This window comes from Macrobrachium nipponense, chromosome 29 (assembly GCF_015104395.2).
Source record: "Macrobrachium nipponense isolate FS-2020 chromosome 29, ASM1510439v2, whole genome shotgun sequence".
NCBI classification, from domain to species: domain Eukaryota; kingdom Metazoa; phylum Arthropoda; class Malacostraca; order Decapoda; family Palaemonidae; genus Macrobrachium; species Macrobrachium nipponense.
The window spans coordinates 29,756,616-29,783,044 of NC_061092.1; the positions used below are offsets into that span (position 1 = coordinate 29,756,616).

Genomic DNA, 26,429 nt, shown 5'->3' on the forward strand with positions numbered 1-26,429 from the left:
AATAAAAACATTAGTAAAGATTACATCTCAGAAAGCTTAGATTATTTTTCTAGGCCTATAAATCATTTTGGCAACATACAGGCAGCTTAAACACAGCCTGAAACTTCAACATTCAAAGAAAACTGGTTGTAATTCATATTCCTCAAAGAACAGGTGATCTCTACAAATAAATTCATGAGTAACATTACATCTCAGATGGCTTAGATTATTTTGTAGGCCTATAAAACATTTTCCAACATAATCAGGCAGCTTAAACGCAGCCGAAATCTTCAACATTCAAATAAAACTTGTTTTAATTCATATTCCTACATTGAAATTGTTGTTATGACTGTTGAGCTTATTAGGTCTACTGTCATAATGCTGCAGACATGGTTATGTTGACCAGTCCGAGGAGCATGTTAAGTGTGCTTTCATTGCTGGCACCGCTAACCTTATCACACCACACTTGAACTGAGCAACGTAAAGATAAAAAAAAATCAATTCAAATCACACAAATTAAGAATTATACCAATGCATAAAAGGGATCATATCTATTAAACCATAAGGAAAATAAGGCCAGGTGTGAATTCACAAACTTTTCGACATGAATGACATTACAAAAAAAAAAAAAAAAAAAAAAAAAAAAAAAAAAAAAAAAAAAAAAAAAAAAAAAAAAAAAAAAATAGCACTACTTGGCAACCTCACGTTGAGTCTGAGAATATAGACGATACAAAAAGAATCATGTCGCATGAGATTTGAGCCCCACTGTACCTTGCATATTTTCGGGGTTTTCTAATATTAGAAAAAAAAAACTCTTCCACAGTGCCCATATAAAAGTTGGCGAATAGGACACCAAATACGCAAGGTACATCGACGATATCTTCGTACAAGCTGAGGATGAGGAAGAGGTTGAAGCTGTCCTGTGCATGTTCCAGAAGTGCAGTTCGCTGAATTATACCGTCGAATTCAGCAACGAAGGCCAGCTCCCCTTTCTCGACGTCCTTGTCTCCAAGACCGACGATGGCCTAAAAACCTCTGTGTATACAAAGTAAACAAACTTAGGGCTTTGTCTGAATGGAGATAGTGAATGCCCTGTGCGGTTCAAGAACACCACAGTCAGGGCCTACATTCCTGGTAGGACACTCACAAAGAACTCGACCGAGTCACTCAGATGCTCGTGAGAGAGAGTTGACCTGGGAGTCTTTGGAAGGTATGGGGTAAAAACATACTACCCAGAACCACTCAGGTGTTACAAATGCCAAAATTTTGGACACCACAAAAGCCAATGTCAGGTAAAGCAGGAGACCTGTGCAATATGCAGCAAAAAGCACCCTACTGAGGAGTGCATCGCAAAACGCAAAGTAGGGGAGACTACAACACCAAAGTGCCCCAACTGCAGCAAGGCACACATTGCATGGCCTGGGGATGCCCCAAAAGATTGGCAAGAGTAAAGGCCGCTCTACCCAAAGAGGCAAGAAAAGAAAGAAGCATATCTAGAGGAAGAGCAGCCCCAAAACCTCAGCCCAGAGGGTTTTACACCAGGGAAGAGCTGGAGGAATCCAGGAAGGAAACAGGACCCAGCAAAAAAAGAAACTGCTCCAGAGCTGCAACAAGAAGGCCCACCCCCCAGCAAACGAGTCCTCAAGTACCTAAACCATTGCCAAGAACCATATTCATAAAAACAGTCGATCTCAGAGACAGATTGACAGACTTCTCCAAGCGCATCAGAAAGGGAGACATCAATGCAGAAACCGTTCAAGAGTGCATAGAAGTACTACTAAAGAGCTTCATTAGAGGAGCTTCCAAGTCCCCCTCCCCCTCTACCTCTATGCAGGAGGCAGCAACCCAAGCTGCAGCAAACCCTGCTCCTTAAACACCCTCACCTCTACCTTCCACATCCTCTGACCCAATAACCCCCACCGCTCTCAATTCATCCAACTCATCCTCATCATCATCAGTCACTGAATGCATGACAGGTGAAACTGGAAGAACTTACGCACCAAGAGACCCAAGACAGTTCTCCTCAACATACCAATCATGTTGAAAATCGTCAATTGGAACGCTGCTGGAATAAGGACGAAGGCAGCTACACTAATTGCAGTCTGCAAAACAGAAAATGAGGACTCATTCTACTTCAAGACACCATGCTAACAACTGGGACAAAATTCAGAATAACTGGATATAATGTCTACACAACCCCATGCATAGGCACGGACAGAGGATTGGCAATTCTCATCAAGAATACAATCCCAACAGTGAGAACACACTACCCAATCCCCTGTGGCAACAATGTAGAGACCCTAGCAGTGAGAATCACACTGCTAAACCAGAGGATAGACATATACAATATATATATAGAAAAATACATAGAGAAGAACCAGGAGAACTACAACTCACACAGCTCTTCGCACATGCAGCAGATTCACCAATAATTATATTTGGTGACTTTAATGCACATCACCCTCTGCTATTATCCCCATCAACCACAAACCAACCTGGAGAGCACATAGCATTCTCTCTAGATGAGTTTGAGAGTCTCACTACTCAACTCAGGGCAACCCACACACATAAGAGGAGGCAGATTAGATTTGACATTTGCCACAACAACAATCAGACACCTAACAAGGTGGCAAGTGCACCCGACACTGGTAAGCGATCACTTTGCCACAGTAACAGAGTTGGAGATGCAGCAACTACCTCCAATACCGCCACCTCCTCCGACATGGAACCAAGACCTAGCAGACTGGGTTGTATTTCGTTTAGTTCTCGAAGAGTGGGCAGCACAATATACACCTCCAGAAGACATAGATCAGCTAGAAAAAGATCTAGTTGAGGCTATACACAATGCAGTAAAGAGGGCAATGCCCATGAGAATAGGAAGAAGAGACCACACCTACAAAGACTCCTGGTACTGCCCAGAAGTAAGAAGACTGAAACCCCTACTGAACAGGGTAACAAAAAACTACAGGAAAAGAAGGACAACAGAAAACGGAGAACTGCTACAAGCAGTCAAAAATTATGTTCAACAGCAGCTGCAAGAAATAAGAATTCAAAAATGGATGGAATGGTGTACAAAACTATCACAGTACACAAGTCTCTCGGAGCTATGGAATTGGCTGAACAGAGTAGCCGGAAAGAAGAGAACACCTGAAGCAACTCACCCTCACCCACTAGAAGAAGCGGAAAGACTGGCAACATCCTTCGCCAACAGGACTAGCTCAGGTAACCTCTCCCCTGAAACAAGAAGAATTCAGGATCAGCTAGCACCGATCAGATGGGAGGAGATCGATGCGGCCAGATGATACAGACACCCCTTACACAGTAGAGGAACTGAAAGCAGTATTTAAAGTTGGCAGAGACACAGCGCCAGGAGCAGACAGGATAACATACACCATGATCAGCAAAATGGGTCCTGCAGGAGAAACAGCCTTTCTGAGAATCCTAAACAAGACACACATTGAGCATACAAGACCACAAACCTGGCGGCAGCAGGACACACAGCCAATCCCCAAACCTAAAGATCCAGGCAACCCAAGACCAATTGCATTGGTGTCATGCATTGAAAAAACCGGAGAAAAAATGGCACTAAATAGAATGAAGCACAAGATCGGTCCACTGCACAAGCAGCTATATCAGGAAGGAGTCGGAACTACAGAGTGCATGACAGATGTTCTCAGCTACATAGATCAGGAGAAGGCTACAGTAGTCTTCATAGATTTTGAAAAGGCTTTTGAACTTGCCAGCCCAGCAGCAATACTGCAATCAGTAGTTAGAAAGGGAGTCCAAGGACACTTACTAGCCTGGATAAATACTACGTACTGGAAAGGCAGGCCAGAGTAAAATTCCAAGGAGTGATGTCTACATTCCACGACTTGGAAAATGGCACCCCTCAGGGAGGAATTCTGAGTCCATTTCTATTTAACATACTAATGGAGAATATAGCCTCCCTTCAGCTTCCAGAAGGCCTAGAAATCTTTATCTATGCCGATGATGTGTGCGTAGTAGCAAGAGGAGCTGTTAGAGTGCCCAGAATGCAAAGGGAACTCAATGATATCAACAATAAATCAAATGAGCTAGGTCTTAAAATAAATATAAATAAAACTAAGGCCACAGACCGCTGCAACCACTGACAATAGGAGCTGAGCCCATAGAATGGATAGACAGCTACATGTACTTGGGAGTTGTCATAGATCAGCAGCTAACTTTCAGGGAGTTGTCATAGACCAGCAGCTAACTTTCCAGGAGGAAATCAAGTACTTGAGAGAAAGAGCAAATGCAAGACTGGCCGCCATGAGATACATGTCATCCCTGGAGGAGGGAGCAAATGAACACATACAAAGAAAGTACTACCTAGCCTGCACCAGAACACTGGTGGACTATGCTGCCCCCACTCTCATGAGGCTGACAAAGGCTCAAAAAGAATCACTGGAGGTCATTCAAAACAATGCAATGAGACTCATGCTAGGAGCACCCACATGGACAAGGCTGTGCAACTTCAGGCTTGAAACAAACTTGCCAAAACTAGAGGATAGGATTGCACAGCGAAATGCAAGCACAATGGTCAAGATGTTCCTCTCAGAAGGAGACTCCATCTTGAGGAAAAGAGCCAGAGAGGAACTTGCTAAACACCCAGAGAGTCAAAGTCAGAGTTCCTATGGGAAGGACCAAAGTGACAACATCAAGAGTCTAGGCATGGCAGAGTTACTGTTGCAGCTAAGTCCAGACACAACTCAGGGCACACATCTACCACCCTGGAAGAAGGACACTGCAATATATAAATACACAAGCCTGCCAAGAGCAGAAAAAGACTGCACAAGAGAAGAGCTAAGAGCTGCAGCCTATGAGGCAATCAGAAACACAGATCATAGGGCCACAAACATATTACACCGATGGCACTGTAGATCCTGAGAATCAAACTATGGGAGCTGCTTTATATTTGCGATGTTATACGCAAGTATCTGTTTGTATACTTCCCATCCTCGTCGGAGTATCATTGATTGTGATGATAATTTCTAAGTTTCGTCAGTATCTTCTTTGGGTATAAAGGCAACGACCTTTCAACTCATGTTGGTAAACTTAACAATATATTTGCGTAACTACATCTCTTCAGTAGAGGCAAGAAGTGGTTCAGAGAACCTGATTCTAGGAGTGGAAGTAGAGTTCTGAGTTAAAATGCATTTACAAAATCATAAGAGAGCAAACCTTAGCTTAGCATACAAACATACATACAGATGAACATATGAGACAGTCACGTAGCCCGGTCTGTGTGTTATAGGTCAACATGGTATCTCAAGCGAAAGCATTTGTTGACGATTTACACAACAATGGATTTGATGACCACAGGTGACTGCAAACCAGGATGCTGATACAACACATCAAGGCTTAGTGTACATTATATTATCAGTTCCTATCACACTCCTGCAAACACATCGGTGACCCCTTGGGTCATTGGTTTAATTAAGTTTATATATATGGAATAACACATATTCCACATAAATATATGTAAAAACTTACATATTCAAGTAAATTCACAGCCTGCTGGAGGACCTCCAACCACGCCTCCACTATGCAGACAGAATTAACAGCAATAAGAGGAGGCACTGCTATACTCACTGGAGAATGAAGAAGGGCCAGTAATCATCCACATCGACTCAAAAAGTCCTCAATGCAAGCCTTGCAAAAACAGAAAAACAAAGAGAACAAGGCACTCCTGGCTGGAATTAAAACACTACTGCACCAGCACAGCGAAAGAGGAAGACCTGTCACCTTAAACTGGATACCCAGTCACATAGGAATTCCAGGCAACGAGAGGGCCGATGAGCTAGCCAAAACCACAAAGCACATTGACAGTGCAGATACACATACAACCTGCACTGCAACAAGTCAAGAATGCGATGAAACCACTCTGCAAAGAAAACCTGCTAAAAGACCATCACGAGTGGATAGAAAAGATCTCACCGTCTGCCATATGATACCGAGAGAAATGTTGGCCACTAGATTAACTTATATTTGGACCTATTTGTTCATTTACTGTGACAAATAAATAAATTTGTAACCATTATCCCTGAAATTGACTCCTCCCGATGATTAATATCGGCGCAATACTCGCCAGTTGTAGCAGCAGAGAGAAAGCTATTATTAGAAAATAGAGAAGACTATTTACAAGTTGAATGCAGCTAATGCAGAAATATCTTTCAATGTTATTGATTATTATTATTATTATTATTATTATTATTATTATTATTATTATTATTATTACGTTATTCTTGCTTATTATTATTACGGGTTTTCCATTAGGCTTCGTATTAATTTGTTATAATTATTTTGTGGTACCTTTTATTATTAATTATTATTATTATTATTATTATTATTATTATTATTATTATTATTAGTTTCCTATTGTGTATCGTCTTAAATTCTGTGACCTGCATTGTTATAGGTATTTTATGGTCTCTCTTATTATTATTATTATTATTATTAATGATAGGAGAAAGAGACCCATAACATAAATTTTTTCCGTTTTCTTCTCACATACACTTTTTACCACATATAGACCATTGGACACATTATTATTATTGTTATTATTATTAATATTCACGACCTCTTTGTCGCCTTGACCATTTCCTATATATCGGCCGGCGGTAAAATTTTTCTCTGTAAACATATGCAAATGTAAAGCTGTTAAAGTCTATCACTCTTAAGCGCGAGCCTTTTTGCAAGTCTGAAGTAACAGCCATTATCGCACGTTAAATTGGAGGCTGTTATGTAACACCCCCATCAATTCTCCCGAAAAACCTGGACGCCCGAAGGAAGGTGTCGAGAATCTGCGAACATTCCCTTTTGCGCCAACTTCCACACCATGAGACTTACTCCTGAGCAACTTTTAATGGAGCTTAATGGACTTATATATCGCTTTATCTTACCGAAAGTTGAACTGGTGGACCGGTTAGACTGCCTTTTTTCCCTAACGACAGTTCAGGAGGGATGGGATTTGTACCGTCATGGCATGTGCTCTGTAAGTGATTTTCTCTGTAATTGATTTTTTTTGCCCAACAATTTCTGCTTTTAATCTTTGCTTCGGACATAATTGTGCCTTATCGACCAATCATCATTTTCTTGCCACTGATACCGTGCAGTAGCTGCTCAGGTGAATTAAAAGATTAAAAACCCATCATTAGATTTACGTCCTACAGATCTGAGCCAGAGTTGAAGCTGCTGAGTTCTGATATTAGTATGCTTCTATTCCAAGGAATCCATATTCTGCTAGGATCCAAAGATCATTGAACTTCAGGGAAGGTCAGCTATGGATCTGGTGGGATTTAACTGGAGCTTGTATGCTTGAAACAGCTGTACTGTGCTAAATTTGGCGGTTTAATTTTATATCAGTACGTTGTGTGCCACCATTTCTGCATATCTTGAGAATAATTGTTCCTTGAATTTCTCTTGTTTTCGGGAGACTGAAAGAACAGCTATATATTCTTGTAAATAAAGTGATAGAAGATTTGAAACCCTAATGTCGTGCTTTGAAATTTACAAGTGACACGGTACACAACGAGTTCCTCGTTGAACGAGTGGTTTTCGCGCTCGGCCACCAATCCGGTGGTCCGAAGTTCGATTCTCGGCCCGGCCAACGCGGAATCAGAGGAATTTGTGTATTTCTGGTGATAGAAATTCATTTCTCGATATAATGTGGTTCGGATCCCACAATAAGCTGTATGTCCCGTTGCTAGGTGACCAGTTGGTTCCTAGCCACGTCAAAATATCTAATCCTTCCGGCCAACCTTAGGAGAGCTGTTAATGAGCTCAGTGGTCTGGTTAAACTAAGATATACTTAACGGTACACAGTGGATATAAATTCTAGTAAGTACAGTGATAGCAAATTTGAAACCCTAATATCGTGCTTTGATACTTTTAAGTGACACGGTACACAATGGATATTAATTCTAGTAAATACTAAGATTTGAAGCCTCGGTATCGTGCTTGGAAACTTCAAGTGTCGTGGTACACATTAAGAGGACACAGCTTGTGTTTCGGGAGGATTTAAGTAGGGAACAAAAGAAATTTCGTCAGTTGCAAATTTTGGCTTTCCATATACTGAAAGAAACTGTTTTAAGTTCTCGAAAATATTTGACAATGATAATTTCGAGGTAAATGTAGTTCTCTTTATTGAACCATATCTGCGCTCCTGCATTCCATACGCCTCTCTCTCTCTCTCTCTCTCTCTCTCTCTCTCTCTCTCTCTCTCTCTCTCTCTCTCTCTCTCTCTCTAAATAACCCAAATTGAAAAGAAAATAGATATAATGAATATAAGTGGAAAACCTGGTATTCCCCAAGAGGACTGGGAATGATGATCAAATAAAAGGGTTTCAAACTTATAGATCAGATAGAAAAAATAGGAATCAAGGGGAACCGCAATATATGGGAAAGACAAAAAACAAGGAAAAATATATGAGAAATATAGTAACTCAGAATGTGAACTAATTGCGGTAGAATTTGAATCTGAAAAATTAATGAACATAGTAATATATAGACCTCCTAATACTAAAGAGTTTGACTTAATAATAGAAAAATTGGATGATATATGTAGAAATCACAAGGACTGGACTATTCTCCTATCTGGAGACTTCAACTTTCCTTTCGTAGACTGGAAAGAACGAATAGGAGATTGTGGATGTACTTATACATATAAAAAAGAGAGTAATAGTAGTGCAGAAGATAAGAGGCAATTCGAAAAGCTATTAGATATGCTACTAGAATACAATATTCAACAAATAAATCACCTGCCAACAAGAAAGGAAAATACTTTAGACCTAGTATTTGTGAACGAGATGAATTATGTTAAAGAAATAATAGTTTATAATGCGAGTATTTCAGACCATAATGTCATAGAATTAACAGTCCATTCCAAAGCAAGTGAAAACAGAGATAAGCAAGAAATGAAAAAGTGGGAAGGATATGGAAAATACAACTTCTACAGTAAAAATATAAAATGGTCAGAAAATAAATGAAGAATTAAACAAAGATTGGGATAATATTTTCGTAAGTGATGACATAAAGGTAAATACGGAGATATTATATAAAAATATTAGAGAAAATAGTGGATAAATATATATACGAAGAAGAAAAGTAAACATCAGTCATGCATACCAAGAGACAGAAGGATCTTGTTCCAGAAAATCAGAAAGTGGAAAAAAGGTCTAGCAAAAAAAAATAAAAAAACTGCATGGAAAAGTTATAGAACTAAAAAGTAAGATAGAAAATGCAGAACAAAAGATTATACAATCAAAAGAAAATGAAAAACGGGACTTGGAAGAAAAAAACCCTATTAAATATCAAGCAAAATCCAAACTATTATACTCATATGCGAAGAAGATGAATAAAAGAAGAATGAAAAATAGGCCCTCTAAGAATTGAAGGAGATTAACGAATGAAAAAAAAGGAAATTTGCAACATAACTGGCAGAACGATAAGAGAGAATTCACCCCTAGAATAGATAATGAAGATAATGATATAGAAGTAAGGGATGAAAATAGTGAATATTTAGCTGACATAGATATTAATGAAGCTGATATTGTGCAGGCTATTAATGAAATTAAAAATGGAGCTGCTGCAGGGCTGATGGAATTCTTTTGCTATTTTGTTAAAGAAAGTAGTTCATTTCTATCGCAAAGCCACTTGCAATATTATTAAGACAAAGTGTAGATACAGGCAAGATTTATGATGAGCACAAATTAGCATATATTACCCCTACTTTCAAAAGTGGATCAAGACTAGAGGCAAGTAATTATAGGCACTGTGGAGTCTAACATCACATATTATGAAAGTGTATGAAAGGGTAATGAAGAAAAATATTATGAAACATTTAATAAAAAAAAAAATAATTTGTTTAATAAAGGACAACATGGTTTCGTACCCGGAAAAAGTACACAAACCCAACTGTTAGTCCACCGTGAGAACATATTCAAAAATATGAAAAGCGGAAATGAAACAGATGTGGTTTATTTAGACTTTGCAAAAGCTTTTGATAAAGTAGACCATAATATATTAGCGAAGAAAATTAGAAAACACAATATCGTGGATAAAGTAGGAAGATGGTTAAAAGAATTTTTACACAACAGAAAACAGATAGTTATTGCAAACGACGAGAAATCGGATGAAGCCAAGGTAATATCGGTGTGCCGCAAGGTACGGTGTTAGCTGCAATACTGTTTGTTATTATGATTGAAGACATAGACAATAATGTTAAGGATTCGGTAGTGAGTAGTTCGCAGATGACACAAGAATAAGTAGAGAAATTACTTGTGATGAAGATAGGAACGCTCTACAAAGAGACCTTAACAAAGTATATGATTGGGCAGAGGTTAAATAGGATGGTATTTAACTCTGATAAATTTGAATCAATAAATTATGGAGACAGAGAAAGAAAGCTATATGCATATAAGGGACCTAATAATATTGAGACAATCACAAATAAGGAAGCAGTTAAAGACCTTGGTGTGATGATGAATAGGAACATGTTATGCAATGATTCAAATAGCAACTCTGTTGGCAAAATGTAAAGCAAAAATGGGAATGTTGTTACGGCACTTCAAAACAAGAAAATCTGAACACATGATTATGCTTTATAAAACATATGTTCGTAGTCCACTTGAATATTGCAATATGATATGGTACCCACACTATCAAAAGGATATTGCACAAATAGAGAGTGTACAAAGGTCCTTTACAGCTAGAATAGAAGAAGTTAAAGACCTTGACTACTGGGAAAGACTACAATTCTTAAAATTATATAGTCTAGAAAGGAGAAGAGAACGCTACATGATAATTCAGGCATGGAAACAGATAGAAGGAATAGCAGAAAATATCATGGAACTAAAAATATCAGAAAGAGCAAGCAGAGGTAGATTAATAGTGCCCAAAACTATACCAGGAAAATAAGGAAAGCACACAGGATTAATCCACTACGCACCAGCATCGATAATGCAGCGTCTATTCAATGCGTTGCCAGCTCATCTGAGGAATATATCAGGAGTGAGCGTAGATGTGTTTAAGAATAAGCTCAACAAATTATCTAAACTGCATCCCAGACCATCCAAGATTGGAAGATGCAAAATATACCGGAAGATGTACTAGCAACTCTCTGGTAGACATTAGAGGTGCCTCACACTGAGGGACCTGGGGCAACCCGAACAAGATGTAAGTATGTAAGGTAGGTAAGGTCTCTCTCTCTCTCTCTCTCTCTCTGCGGTTGAACATTCTGCTTTTCAAGACCCTTCATAAGGAGGCTGGTAGTTGACCTCATTTGTTTATCCAGACTGTTACTTGAGTGAGACAAGAGGAAAGAGAAGAAACTGTGGATAAGATAAGAAAAAAAAAGTGCAGAAAAAGATTAACAAAGTTACTTTTTTTATATATACGTATACACGTTCCCCCATAGGGGGTAGTGACGTCAGTACACTTCGCGCGGTACGGTGTAGGCATGACCCTTATTCTATATACTTTGGGCATGACTTAAGGTTCTTTGCAGCGTCCCTTCGGCACCTTTCGTTTATTTTTTATTGTACCTCCGTTCATATTCTCTCTCTTCCGTCTTACTTTCCACTCTCCTCTAACAATTGTTCTAACAACTGCGATGTTTTCCTCCTGTTACAATTTGAAAATATCCTTTACTCTCAATTTTCCTTTTATCGCTGAATGACTACATAGGTCCCAGAGCTTGGCCTGTGGCCTAAATCTCATATTCCAATTTCACTTCCGTATATACATATTCATAATTCAGCGTTTTACTTGGAATCGAGTTACACCCAGAACTATATGGGCTAAATCTTTGATAGTGACATTGAAGATAATACGATCGTGTGTGACGGCATTACTCATACTTATCTGTCTTCGTTTTCCATTCCAGGTCAGTGATGTTGAAGGTACCACGGAAATTCGTGTGTGGGGATCCTGTGCTCTGGGTATGGCAACAGTTTTTGCTTGTAGTTCCGGAGTGTCTGTCATCCGTGCAGTGCTTGAAATTTTCACTTTAAAGTATTTTCTTGTCCGGGTTGTCTGTTGTGCTGTACTTTGTAAGTTTTTCATTTTTTTGCACGATAAACTTTTCTTTCTTGTTAAAAAGTATTTTCGTGGGTGTATAGATAAGCATTGTGAATTCATCTTTTCCGATTGATTTTTTTCAGTGAGAAAAGTTGATGATGGGAACGTGAAGACCTTTTTAGTATTAGACATTTTTTACGTTTATTGATAGGATGAGTCATGGATTTTGTCGATGGACTTTTATAAATTGTTCATGATTTGTATGTCCCTCTGCATGACAAAGCTCGAAGTGAATAGTGCTGTGTATATATGTGCAACAGAAATATCGCTGATGAGGTTTCGTTTACAATGAAAATTTTATTTATTTGAAAAAAAAAATGGTATGTGAAAAGCGTCTTTGTGCATTTTGGTAATCGGGAAAAAAATTGGCTTCTTTTAAGAGTAACTGATCGAGGTCAACGCAGAAACATCTGTGAAGTTTTAAAGGAGAAAGTGGTGACAATATCACTTCGTATAGGATTTGTAGCCTTCGTTTGTCGCATAAGCGTCGAGAATCGCTGGAAGAAAACCATATTGACAATGAATGACATGGAGCCGGAAAGGACACCAGACAGAGGCGAAGATGAGGAAGAAGGAGAAGAAGAAGAAGACGACGAAGAAGGATACGACGAAGAAGTAGGAAGTGGAGGAGGAGACGAAGCAGAAAAACGACAAGTGTCGTCTCAAGTGGCTCTTGTTGTCGCTGGATGCGTCGATCTCGACAAGATCGTTGAGGTGTCCCCAAGGTGAGGTGCAAAAAATATATTTCTCTCTCTCTCTCTCTCTCTCTCTCTCTCTCTCTCTCTCTCTCTCTCTCTCTCTCTCTCTCTCTGCCATTTCCTGGATGCCTTTCTTAGCCGGTTCCCATGTCATGGTCATGAGGCATTGAACGTGTGAGGAGTGAAGAATTCTGTCTGCTATATTTGGTTTATTCACTTTTGGTTCTATTTTCCTTCCAACATTCTTCTGTCCATTTTTGCTTTTGTTAGTTGATTGTAGAGTTACAGTTCATTTAGTTGATTCCTTTTTATTTTCCTTCCAACATTCTTCTTTCACCCTCCGTCTTTTTTAGTTAATGGCTAGTTAATTGTTTAGTGAACAGGCGGGTACAGATACAATTTCACGTCGGTTATGATGATAATTGATATTTTTTAAGGTGTGATTTTAGAGGAAGTTGATGTCACTGTGGATCAGTGACGCCACAATCTATACACATGCCAAGGACCCTGGGTGGAGCAAATTCGGCTTAATCCCAATCAACCCGGCAACCCCTGGGGTGACCCCATTAGTATGTCTGAGAAACACCTGAGGCCAGATCAACTCCTGATGATATTAATGTTAATGTTTAGACGTCATGGGGTACCTTTGTTCCATCCCTTGTTTTAATAGCTCAGAGGTGGCTGGAATGCTAAATAGCATTGGTCAATGACAGTGCTATATGACGGTGAGTCTCCCAGTTTCAAGACTGAGGTTTTAACAATAAGACTCAGACTCTACTGACTACTGACTCGAGGTATCAACAGATGAATGGGTGCAAGATGTCCCAAACCTCTCGACTCAAACGAACGAGCAGCAACTGACAACGGAACAGCAGACGTACGGACGATATCTACAGCCGTGGGAAAATGGATGACTTCCGATTCCAGAGAGAGAGAGAGAAAAAAAGAGGCAGACGACTGGATCTTAAACTGATGCATTCAGACAGTAGCTGATGGGAGGCAACTTCATTTTCGACAACGTCGTTTAAATGGTGAAAATATCAAGTGGCGTAAGCGGCCGTTGTGACCACATTAAGAGTTAATACAGTCGCTCTTTATCGTATGTGAAAATGCTTACGAAATGGAAAGATTTGAGGCAAATTGCATTTTATGAAATCGTAAACTGCGTGTAAGGGACATGTTATCCATTTTTAAACCGCAGTGTTGCAAGAATAACGACTCCTTTTCCATCATATTTTTTTTTTTTTCATGCAGGTTACAAATAAAAAGAATTATGAATAAACGTAAGTTTTTTCTTCCCTTCCGGTGGCTCTCGGTCCTCTTGGTGACCCATGGCCGCTTGCACTAGGCCTCTCCACTCTCCCCTGTTGATTGCTGCATCTCTAACAGTTATTCTCAGAATCCTCCTCCACTCCCAATTCTCTTAGATATCTGAACACATACTACTATCGTTCCATCTCATCCTCGGCCTCCCCACCGGTCTTCTCCCTTCTGATCCTTCCATAACCACTTTCGGCATTCGCCCCTCTTCCATTGTAACTACATGTCCAACCCAACGTATCCTCTGCGATCTTACATACCCAGTTATTAACGGTTGTCTCGTTAAATATCTCATTTCATTGTTGCGTGTTCTCCAAACACCTTCATTTCTATCGTAAATGGGACCTGTTATTCTACGTAAAATGTTATTTTCAGAAACCAGTAGTCTCTGTTCTTGATGTTTAGTCAGTGTTCAGGTCTCACAGCCATATAGTACTACTGGCCAGATAATAATGTTGTAAATTCTTAATTTGGTCGACCTTGTGATGTTTCTGCTCTTTGAAAAATGTTGTAGAGTGAAAAAGCATCAGTTCCTTGCTGTAATTCAAGCCAGAACCTCTGTCTCCATCTCATTTCTGGATGTTAACATAATTCCTAGAGATTTAAACTCCCTCACTTTCTCAATATCTTCCTTCTTTTGTTGTTTCTTTTGTTATTGGTTGTTCCTTGATAACCTCATCATTTTGGTTTAACTTCCACTGATCTCTAGTCCCACTCTTGCAGCAGTTTTGTATATCTGTACTTAAGAAAAAAACATCATCTGCAAATGTAAATGCGTACGCATTCTTTTGCTTTATTAACTGAAGATTATGAAGATAGAAGGGAACACTTATGTATAATCATCACGACGATATAGCGTTAAAATACAATCAAGAGGTGTATTTACTCCGTACTGCTACAATGTACTGCCCATTCAAAAACCTTATAGTAATTGCAGTGATAACAGGTGGAGATTTTTACCATTATCTCTTAAATCGGAATAGAATTCGGTTTAATGTAAGCGTGAATGTTTTGAGTATGGTTTTTTTTCTGTGGATTTTATTTTCAAATCCAACGATGTTTTGAGCATGAGGAAAACTCTACCCGGTTACTAAGGCTTTTGGTTATAGGAGAGAACGATATTATTATTATTATTATTATTTTTATTATTATTATTATTCAGAAGATCAACTCAATTCATATGGAACAAGCCCACTGGGCTATTGAAATTGAAATTCTAGCCTCCAAAGAATTTGGTGCTCATTTGAAAGAAGCAACAAAAGTAACAGAAGATGCATGAGGCTAGTACAAAGGGATTCCCAAATCCCTCTCGTTAGAAGCTAGAATGGTTCAATTCGTTAGCTCACCTGCGTAATACGTGTGTCCAACAAAAGGGGTTTTATATAATCCAAGGTCTAGAAGTAACCCGTGGCAACTGCTAGGTGGGATAGATTTTGCAAAGGCGTGCATGATGGCGCCCACATTGGCCTGGTCGTTGTGTTGAAAAAGAGACAGCCATTACCTTTCGATCATGATGAAGTGAGCAAGCTACACACACACACACACACACACACCATGAGCAAAAGTGCATATTGGGACCATTCATTCATTCAGTCTCTGGTAGCTGTTGTTAATACAGTGAAGTTTCGGGAGTGAATGTCCTCTTAAGAAATTTACATAAGGTGGGTTTGCTTCATCATAGCATGCGATTGGAAGTCATTTAAAAAAAAAAAAATTCTTTTTATTGGCTGATGAGTCAGGTCAGTGAACCGAGCGGTGATTAGTGTTTCCCATTGTCTATGCAAAAGCTTCCTCGCTGTTCTTGTCTTCTTCCGAAACACCTCGCTGGCGTGATCGGTATGGTCTTGGCCTGCCACCTCGGTGGCAACAAGTTCGAATCTCGGGCATTCCGCTGAGGGGTGAGAGATATGTATTTCTGGTGATAGAAGTTCACTCTCGACGTGGTTCGGAGTCGCGTAACGCCATTGGTCCCGTTGGTGAATAACCACTGGTTCCATGCAGCGTAAAAACACCATACAAACACACACACAAACAAAAAAGTTGTCTTCTTCCACTATCTTTGTCTTGATACTTTTAGCCTGGGATAGGTGAGGGAGTTGGGTTGCTATCCAGATGGGATCTACATTGGAAAAGTTAGAGAAAGTACAGTTATTCTCTTGTAACATTGTTGCTGTGTTTATGACAAACTAGTTAGTTTCTTTCGTGGTCTCTCCTGTGAACAAGACAGCGGGATAGATCGTTAATCTTTATTCACACCGAATCTTGGATGGGAATATTTATAATTCTCCCCCTTTCATTTTCCAAATTTCTTCATCTCTACGCTTCATTACCACTTTACTTATATTAATATCCTCTTGGGTTATGTGACAGAACCCGTCAATTCCGAATATTTAATCCCTCTAATTTTGGCTTACGAACTATAATTATACATACTGTAAGCGCCCTGGGGACGGCGTTGTAATGAAGCGAGCTGGTTTTATCAGTTCTTTATGTGCCTGCTACGAGTTAATTACGAAACTCATTTCATTAGGATTTTCTGTTTTTTAGTTTGTTTTATTAAAAAATAAACTCAACATCTGTTAAATGTAAGGAGTATTTTGCTTTACTGTTAATTAATAATTTTTTGATAATAACAAATACTTACGGATTCTGAACAAGGATCAATCATCAGTAATGGTCTGGTGGTTAATGTTTTCCTGCTTATGGCTGTTTAAGTTTCATGTCCCGTAGGTGAGGGGTGGTGTTAGTAGTGACGTCAGTGCACCTCTCTCGTGCACTGCAGGCCTTTATTAACGTTATTTGCGGCGTTCTCTTCGCTCCCAAGCCGCAACCGCTTCAGTTCCTTTTACTGTACCTCCTTTCATATTTATTTTCCATCTTATTTTCTTCCCTCTCCTAACAATTATATCATAGAGCAGCTACGAGATTTTTCTCCTGTTACACCTTCCAAACCTCCTTTACTCTCAATTTTCCTCTCAGTGCCGAATGACCTCATAAGTCCCAGCGCTTGGCCTTTGGCCTATTTTTTTTTTTTTTTTTTTTTTTCATTCCATTCCCTGATGACTGTTTGAGCAAAAGCTATTTCTTATATGTTGGAAAGCCACATTTGGTTTGTGGATATAGATATGCGTTGTGGCTTATGATGCAAATTGCCTCCTGACCTGTCAGCCGACGGCGAATTTAGTCACCTTTCGGTATCAAAGGTTGACGAGGGTCATGACTCAGGTCTGTCCGTCAGCAGAATCTCATGAGTCGATTGAATTTAGATGCCACGCTCGTCATGTTGACTTCATTTGGTATTCAACAGAATCTTTTGAAGTTGAGATTTTGTGAGATTTAGCTGCCTTTTATACGATAACACCTAATAGATCAATGGTCAGTACATGTGCATGTAACCTCATAGGAGAGTGGAAATGTTTAGGCAGAGGGATAAATGCAGTAGTTACAATAGCGTTTTTAGCGATGTATCATTGTGTTGGATTCTTACTCTGATGTTCTTTGCGACTGACTATTTCCATTTTTATTGTTACACTGAGTAAAGCGGGGTTTCTAACGCTGTTCCTTCGTTAGAAACAGAACAAGTTTCATCAGCTTTACATGTAAATACACACACACACACACACACACACACACACACACATACAATTTTGGAATCTGGCTGGTTCTAGCAGGCGTCGTAACCTGAGAATACCTCAATTCCTTTGTTTAGTAAGTTCACGTATAGGCGCGTAGTAAAACGGTCTTGGAAATTATTTTTCCATCCTGCTCCTTACGTAAGATACTAGGCTGCTTTTGTAGTGAAGTCTTTGTGCTACACGTTGATAGACTTGCAGGAGCAACAAAGATTTTAATTATTTCTTCCATTGAATGGTGTTGTAGCTGAAGCATGAAATTAATTGTGTACTTTTCATTTAGGATTGAAAGTCTCATTATTCCTCCCCAGCTGCTGTTGATTAAGGTTGTGTGTTGTGGGGGGGGGGGGCTCCTAAAACGTGTTTGGCCTGTTTAAAAGATTAAATGCTGGCGCTCGCTACTTCTCTTCAGTAGTACCCCAATCTCTTGCGTGCTGTTTGACGATATAAGGCCTGATTAGCTAAGGCTTTTGTGGGAAGTAATTTCTCTTTTTTACTGCCTTATTAAGTGGAGGTACATGTGCGTGCGTGGGTGTGAGCCCATATATATGTATATATTATGTATAAATGGATATGGGAAGCGTTGCTATCAATCAACATACAACAAGGAGCTGAAGGAGACGTCATGTACTAGTAATTGTCCGTTTATTAAACATGCTGATGTTTCGAGGACACAGCCTCATTTTCAAAGATGTAAAACGTAATTATAATATATAGAAATATTACAGAAACTCAAGAATTAAGAAATTTACAAATAGAAAAATATTAAAACTATAAACAAAAATTAAAAAATTAAAAAACTAATTTGCAACAGACAGAATGAAAGAAACAGACCGCTACTTTTCAGGAGGGGAACCAAGGACCTAATGACTTCAAAAACAGAGACAGAGGCACACTCAAGATAGGTACAGTGTTATGGAGGTAGTTTGATTGTTTAAAGAAGGAAAAAGCTTCTTAATATATTAATATTCAGTTATTGCTAATTGATGAGGTGAGGTGGCTCTGGAGAGTATTTTAAAATGTTTATATTCAATATATTGTTTACATTTTTCGGCATGATCACGTACATTAGAAAATTCAGGATTAGTTAGTTTATTGTCTGTTCTGTAACTAACTCCCCGATGACAATCAATTCTGAGTTTTAGTGAGCGACGAGAACCCCCACATATTTCCGGAAGTCTATAAATAAACGACATTTGAAGTCATCAAGGAGCTTAGTTTGTCTTTATGTTTAAAAAGAGAAGTAACGGTTAACGGGTTCTTGGGTATAATTCTACTGTTAACTGCCGGAAGGTGTCGGTGAATAAGGTCATTTAACTGAACATAAAAGGACTTATCATGAATAAAAGGAATACTGAAGTAAAATGCCAACTTGGGTACAGTAGGAATATTAAAAACAGGAACAAACTTACGATTAAGAAAATTATACAATTGTTTTAAAAAAAACTTGGATGGTAGCAATTTTCTAAAAAATACTTCTGGAGAAATGGGATTTCTTGGTGGAAACCAAACCAAGAGAAGGATAAAGTATAGGCCCTGTGGAAGAGAGTACCGGTACTTAAGGAGTTTAATTTAAAATGAAAATGACAACTGCTATAAAAATTTGTACCTAAGCCAGTAAATGTTTGCCTTCTAAAAATAGAAGTACAGAAGCCCTGCTCGTTACGGGACAAGTATATCCAAAAATGCAAGTTTATTGTTTTCTTCGTAATCAATCGTTAACTTAATGTTGGGATGGGCTAGATTGGTTTATTCAAGAAACTGATCGGCTTGCTCCTTATTTCTTACTTTTTAGACATAAAGAGCAAGCCGATCAGTTTCTTGAATACGCCAATCTAGCCCATCCCAACATTAAGTTCACGATCGATTACGAAGAAAACAATAAACTTTCATTTTTGGATATACTTGTGTCCCGTAAGGAGCAGGGCTTCTGTACTTCTATTTTTAGAAGGCAAACATTTACTGGCTTAGGTACAAATTTTTATAGCAGTTGCCATTTTCTTTTTAAATTAAACTCCTTAAGTACTCTCTTCCACAGGGCCTATACTTTATCCTCCTCTTGGTTTGGTTTCCACCAAGAAATCCCATAGAAAATTGCTTCCATCCAAGCTTTTTTTTTTTTTAAACAATTGTATAATTTTCTTAATTGTAAGATTGTTCCTGTTTTTAATATTCCTACTGTACCCAAGTTGGCATTTTACTTCAGTATTCCTTTTATTCATGATAAGTCCATTTATGTTCAGTTAAATGACCTTATTCACCGACACCTTCCGGCAGTTAACAGTAGAATTATACCTAAGAACCCGTTAACCGTTGCTTCTCTTTTTAAACATAAAGAGAAACTAAGCTCCTTGATGACTTCCAATGTCGTTTATTTATATACTTGCCCCAAATATAAGGTGGGGAAATATGTGGGGGATTCTCGTCGTCTTCTAAAGTCAGAATTGGTTGTCATCGGTGAGTTAGTTACAGAACAGGCAATAAACTAACTAATCCTGAATTTTCTAATGTACAGTCAGTTACAAAAGCGGTGTCGCCCCGCCAGGCCTGGCTCGGTGAGATCATGCCCTTCTTGCTCTGAAAGTGGCCCAAGTTCAAACACCCGATACATAGTTAGAATAGCTCGAATGGGGGGAGGAGCGAAATTACGGTAATCAGCCAAAGGAATGCATTAATGAGTGAAATATATATGGACAAAGAGAGAGAGAGAGAGAGAGAGAGAGAGAGAGAGAGAGAGAGAGAGAGAAGGGGGGGTGGGGGGTAAGATGTAGTAGAGTACGAGGAACGGTAACGAAAGAAATGCACACAGTGTATGGAGCGAGAGTGAGAGAGCTTTTATTTCTGTTTAGTTAATCTGGTGGGTATATTTGAGACCTGTTTTAAGACTATGTTATCTTATATTTCTTGGAAAATAATTATTATGAAATCTTATCACATCGTATTGTTTTAAATCGGTATCCTGTTTTCTATATAAAAAGCCTTAATTATTGTTGGAACTGACTATTCATATTAATATTATTCAGACGGAAATATTCTTTTTCATTATCCTATAAGCAGCTGTATTCTCTCTCTCTCTCTCTCTCTTCATCTGTTCCTTTTCCTCCGTCTTATATCTCCTGAATCTACTATTTGAATAATGGTAAACGTTTGATATGTTATTTGGATGTGGCCAAGGATCACAAAACCGTAAATGACTACTCAACCAACTTGTGCTTTGCTGCATCCATTTTTTGCCCTAGATTGACTCGACTATAATTACCGGTATTACCAATAATATACGAATCTGGTCACAAAAATGTTACTCACCAGGTTTTGTAGCCGTGTGTTGTATGATTCATAAATTTTGCAAGGGTAATATTTTATTAATCTATGCTAAGAACACATTACAGGATATGCTAATCTAGTACCGCAGGATTTGTATTTGTGACATAACTTAATTGAGTTACCAGTATTTGAGTGTGATGGGCCACTTGGCTCCGCCTCTCGCAACCATCAGGCTACTTAATAGGAAGTATTTTAATTTGCTATATTTCTTATATTATATATTTATTATATTGTTTCCGAAACTCTTGGTGAAAATGGATTATGTGAAATGAAATGCAGCGAATGTGTGCATCGGTGCCTTAATATAATGATAGTGGGGTATAAAGGATGTATACTATTACCATATTATCTAGTGTCTCAAATTATTGGGTGACAGTCTTTAGACCTGGGCAGATCGGTCACGTCTTTGCTAACCTGGCCCCCCAACCTCCCCAAACCCCACCCCGGCTCACACTTGTTCACTCACTCTTGCGTGTCCGCCTTCATTTGTCGCTAAAGCGGCTAATGTCAGACACACCTTGTCGGTATTCCCTCTCCAAGCTATTCAAGAAACCCATTACTTTCGATATCTCCTGTTCATATTTTCTTTTACATATCCATGTTTTAAATTTTGATAATGAAATAATTGTAAAGATTTGGAAAATAATGGCGTGAAATACTGTCATCCGAGTATTATTTTACCCTCCAAAAAACATCCACCAGCACCAGAACGATCTCATAATAATTTTAAGACCTTGAAACCCCCAAAATGAGGTTATGCGGGGGTAGAAGGAAATAACAAGGTTGGGGGTTAAAGGTGATTGGGGACAGGTGACATTGGGTGACCTTAATGAAAGGCTTGAAAGGGTTCGCTTATCAACATTTATAAGGTGGTGATCGTAATACCTTCACTGATAATAGTTAGTATAAATGATTCTAACTCACCATGACGACTGGCACATAGCGTTATATGGTTACTGAGAACATCATTGTATTTTTATTTATTAAAGGAAGGAGATTAACCACAGGACTGGTCCGAAAAATTTCGGGAAAAAAAAAATATATATAAAGAATATATTAATTTTATATTATTATTTATTTATATATATCTATATATATATATATATATATATATATATATATATATATATATATATATGCCTCCAAATAGTTTCTTATGCCTTCTGGACGTCAAAAAATATGGCTACTGTGATTTGATTTCGTTCAAAACCTCTACGGATATAATTTTCCAAGTGATAGAGAGTCCAAGGTGGATCATTCTGTTTGAGAGCCAAATTTTGAAGCTGATGAGCTGTTGTCACTACGTAAACGCCGATTCAATCTATAATTTACCATTTTTTCCAGTAATTTTCATGCCTTTGGAAATAGATGTTGTGTCCAAAGACGATTATAAAAATCTAATAGATAGGCCTTAGCCAAAGGGGCTAGATTTTTTTATCATATCAAACTTTATATTATCTTTACCAGGGGCCGTTGAACTACAATTTGATAATGCAAATTCCATTTTCTCTGTAGTAAATCTTGTATTGTAGAAGATATCTTCCACTGTATCAAAATTCAATGGAATTGCTACATCTTTTCTTTTAATGGATCGAAAGTGGGCATCCAAATTATTTATGCTGCTTATGTTTCCAATACTGCGTCCAATAACAATTGAAATTGCCTGTGTATCATGAATTAGCAAGCCATTATGCATTAATGCATGTCTGGCAGTTCTGCTACACGAGCCATTAACTTCTCTAAATTTCTGCCACACCTTTTGCACTGAAGTAGTTTCTGATATACTGGATAAATATTTTTGCCACGAATTATTTTCCATTTTATTGGTTCGTTTCTGAATTTAGCAGATATCTTATTAAAATATGGTTTCATAATACTGATTTCTATGGCTATATCAACGAGTTTGTTTATGGCATTTCCCAGCATTAGGGGACTAGTACTCAAATTTTTAATTTTTTTTTTTTTAAGGTTTCTAATTTCCTTCTAATTGCATGCTTTTCATTTAATAATTGGGTTAAAGTCTCTGACTACCAAGGTACAAAGTGTCTCATTGGTCGGGCATTCGTCAGAGGCATAGATTTGTCAGCTGCTTTTGTGAAGTTTTCGAAGAAATCATTTGTTTCATCCTGATCTTGTGAATAATTTAAGGGAGGCATTTGACCCGTATAAAATTTAAACTTATCCCAGTCAGCTTTATTTGCATTATAACGTTGGATACGAGTAGTTGGTGTATGTCCCAGCATGGTTATCAAAATAGGGAAATGGTCACTGCCATATAGGTCATCTAGGTCGTTTCATTCAAACTTATCAATAATATTGTTGGAACAGAGTTACGTCTGTTGATGAATATGCTCCATGAGTTTTTGAATACGAAGTGCTCATATCTCCCTCGTTTAATATACAGAGGTTATGATCATTTATTATTTGTTCAATATTGGAACCATTTGTATCAACACTAACACAGTTCGTGTCCCAAAGGGGATTGCGGGCGTTGAAGTCTCCAGATAATATGAAATCCTCTTGCATATCTGGCTAATCTTTGGGTAAATTTTACAAATCATAGTTACAAGAAGGTTGATTATACATATTGTAAATATTAAAGGTGTTATCATTCAGATGTAATTTAACTCCAGATAATTGAAACTCTGAAGTTTTAATTATCATAGCATCGTAAGTTACTTTGTTATGAATTTATATCGCATTTCCTAATGAATCAGAGTTAGGTTTCTGTTTAACTGCGCTATATTACTTTTTTGATTAGGTTTCAATTCTTTAAATACTACTTCCTGAGGTTTACTTTGATTATGATTTGCTTTATTATCATTTATATTATGGTTAGGTTATTCTATAAATTTTCCAAGATGAACAGTGTTGCACGCTTCTTTATAAGATGATCAACGCACCTACATTGTGTGTTTCTAGTTTACCATATTGGTTTTTATTTTTTATTTTTTGACAAAGTTATCGATTACATTATTATTTTTGTGTATATTCATGTTCTTAATATTATTAATTACAGATAAGAAGCAATCATTGCACTCGCAAGAGATTTTGTGGGCAGTTTTATTCTCGGTTGTGTTGTGAGAAATCATTGATTTCCCAGTTATGCCTATAAATGGAGAAAGATTGATTTCTTCGGGGGTTTGCATTGGTAATTGGAATTTCTTCAATTACTTGCGTATCAGAAGGATTCTTATGGGCCTCGACCTTTACCACATGTTTAATGGCTTCATTAATTGTTATATTGAGTTCAGATTCAGTGACTTGGAGTTGAGGCAATGTATCTTTTTCTTCAACAAGTCGATTTGGTACTTCAACCAACAAATCTTCCTCCATAATAACATTAGAAGAAACCTCTTCAGGTTCACCCAAACATTCTTCTTTGTTAGATTTTCAAATTTCATTTTGGAAGGGTTGCATTTTCAAGGAACCGTTTTTATTCTCTCAGGGTTAGATTTTGGGGGTTCAAGATCAACCATATCCACTTCTCTATCTTTGGAAGTCTCCTTAGTGGTGAGTATCCCAAATCTGTTTTGCATTGGCGTAAGTTTCTTGTTTATTTTTTAGGGTTTTGAGAGTCATTGCTTTTTGCATTTTCATTTATTCTATTGGTATACTTATGCTTAAATGAATAATGAGGCGTAGCTGTATTAGTACAAGAATAATATGGTCCAGGGTGACTCGATGAAGAAGAGTTGGAGAGGCTATGATTCTGCAAATTAGGTCTTGTGGAAGAAAGCACCGTTTTTGAACCATCAGTCGAATCACGTGGACTGGATAAAATACTTGAATAAGTTGTTCCTCTGGTATTATTATTTCCCAAGAGTTTTTCCTGGCTGCTCCAAAGGTAATATGCTCATTATTAGCTGTTTCAACTAGAACACGTTCCACTTTACATTGGTGACATTGTCTAGAGTTGAACTCCCTTACAATGGAAATGAAATTTCTCTTATGCATTCTGAAGAGAGATCATGGAACTGAGCAGCTCAAACATCTTTACTCATTGGTGCATCTGACACTGACATGGCCAAAATCATAGCACCTATAACACTGCATGGGCCTTGGGTGAAATTTTTTGACATGGATGTTCAAGTGTCTAATTTTAATATAGTCAGGAAGATATGGTGTGGAAAACACCAGTAAGATGGCATTGATATTTCCTTTTAGTTTTTTAACAGTAGGAGGGCACCTCTTCAGTATGGCCTCTTCTGAAAACTCACAGAGATCACCACAATAAATTATTCCCTTTGCATGGTTGAGGGTGTGGTGGGGAAAGACACTCAGAATATTACCCGAAGAAGAGGATGTAAAATTATTTAATAATACTGCTTGGGTCTCATTGCCAACTTTTATTAGTATATTATCGCCATAGTGTTTTAAATTTCCTTGTGGGTTGGTACCAATTCTTTTTTTCTAGGCGGAGTGATCCTTTATTGGTGACCCTGTTTATTGCCTAGGTCGTCAACAGGTCGTTAACAGGATTTTCCTTACTCTTGTTGGCAGAGGTCTTCAACAGTGTCTGGGGTTCGCCATAGGATCCAGGGGCAGAGAAAACATCATCAATATTAGTTTGTTTTTGTTTTGTTTTTTGTTTTTTGTGGGGGCGGGGGGCGGTGTTTGGGGGGGAATATTTTATAGGAAGAAAATTTTCAGACCGCCTGTCACCTTAAAATAAACCTCATTAGCCTTCCATGAAATTAATTTCACTACCAATGACACCAGTGAGAGCTGACTCCCGAATGTCCACTCCATACCCTAGCCGGAAGGGGTGTTAGTACTCAAGTGTAAGTCAACCTGCTTGATAGGACTGAGCCAATTTTGGTACCTAGATAGTTCCGCATGCCAATAAAAAGATACTGACATTCTTATGGTCCAAACACTTGGGTATTTGGTTAGACAACCACAGCTCCCACAATTGGTTTCGAAAATAATTCCAATCCCAGCAATGGTATTCCTTCCCAGGAATCATGACAGTGAAAGGAGGATAAGAGTTTGGATGGCAAGGTTGGAGAGAGTTGGTAAAATTTGAAGGAGGTGAAGTAATAATAAGAAAAAGAAAAAGTATGAGAGAAATTTGGTTAATGACTGTTACTATCGTTTGCATTAAGAATACTTGTTTTTCTACGAGGTAACGTGCCACACACAGCCATACACGATCTGTATAACGCCCGTGGTCTTGACAGTCGCGTGTTTGCAACCTTTGTGGAGGTTTATTCAGTAATTACAATGATCTACACTTAGGTAAGTGTTAGTCGCAGTCGTGTTTATCTATATGGTTGGAATAACTGTTATAACATATAATGTTGTGCACTATAATCTATATATTATATACTATATATTATATATTTATCTATGGCAATGTTTGTAGTGATGGTGG

At 38.2% G+C, this 26,429-nt stretch overlaps 1 protein-coding gene across 3 annotated transcripts in view; it reads left to right on the top strand.

The window, feature by feature from the left end:
* The window catches only part of LOC135206217 (hypoxia-inducible factor 3-alpha-like), a 493,950-nt gene that overhangs the window by 128,827 nt on the left and 338,694 nt on the right, over positions 1 to 26,429 (top strand). The window contains exon 1 of one of the 3 annotated variants that reach the window (XM_064237558.1): positions 12,264 to 12,803. The exons of the other annotated variants lie outside the window; for them this stretch is intronic. Coding sequence (XP_064093628.1) covers positions 12,598 to 12,803 — 206 coding nt within the window. The 5' untranslated portion in view covers positions 12,264 to 12,597. Of the gene's footprint in view, positions 1 to 12,263; positions 12,804 to 26,429 lie in introns of those variants that run through there. 3 annotated transcript variants of the gene reach the window in all.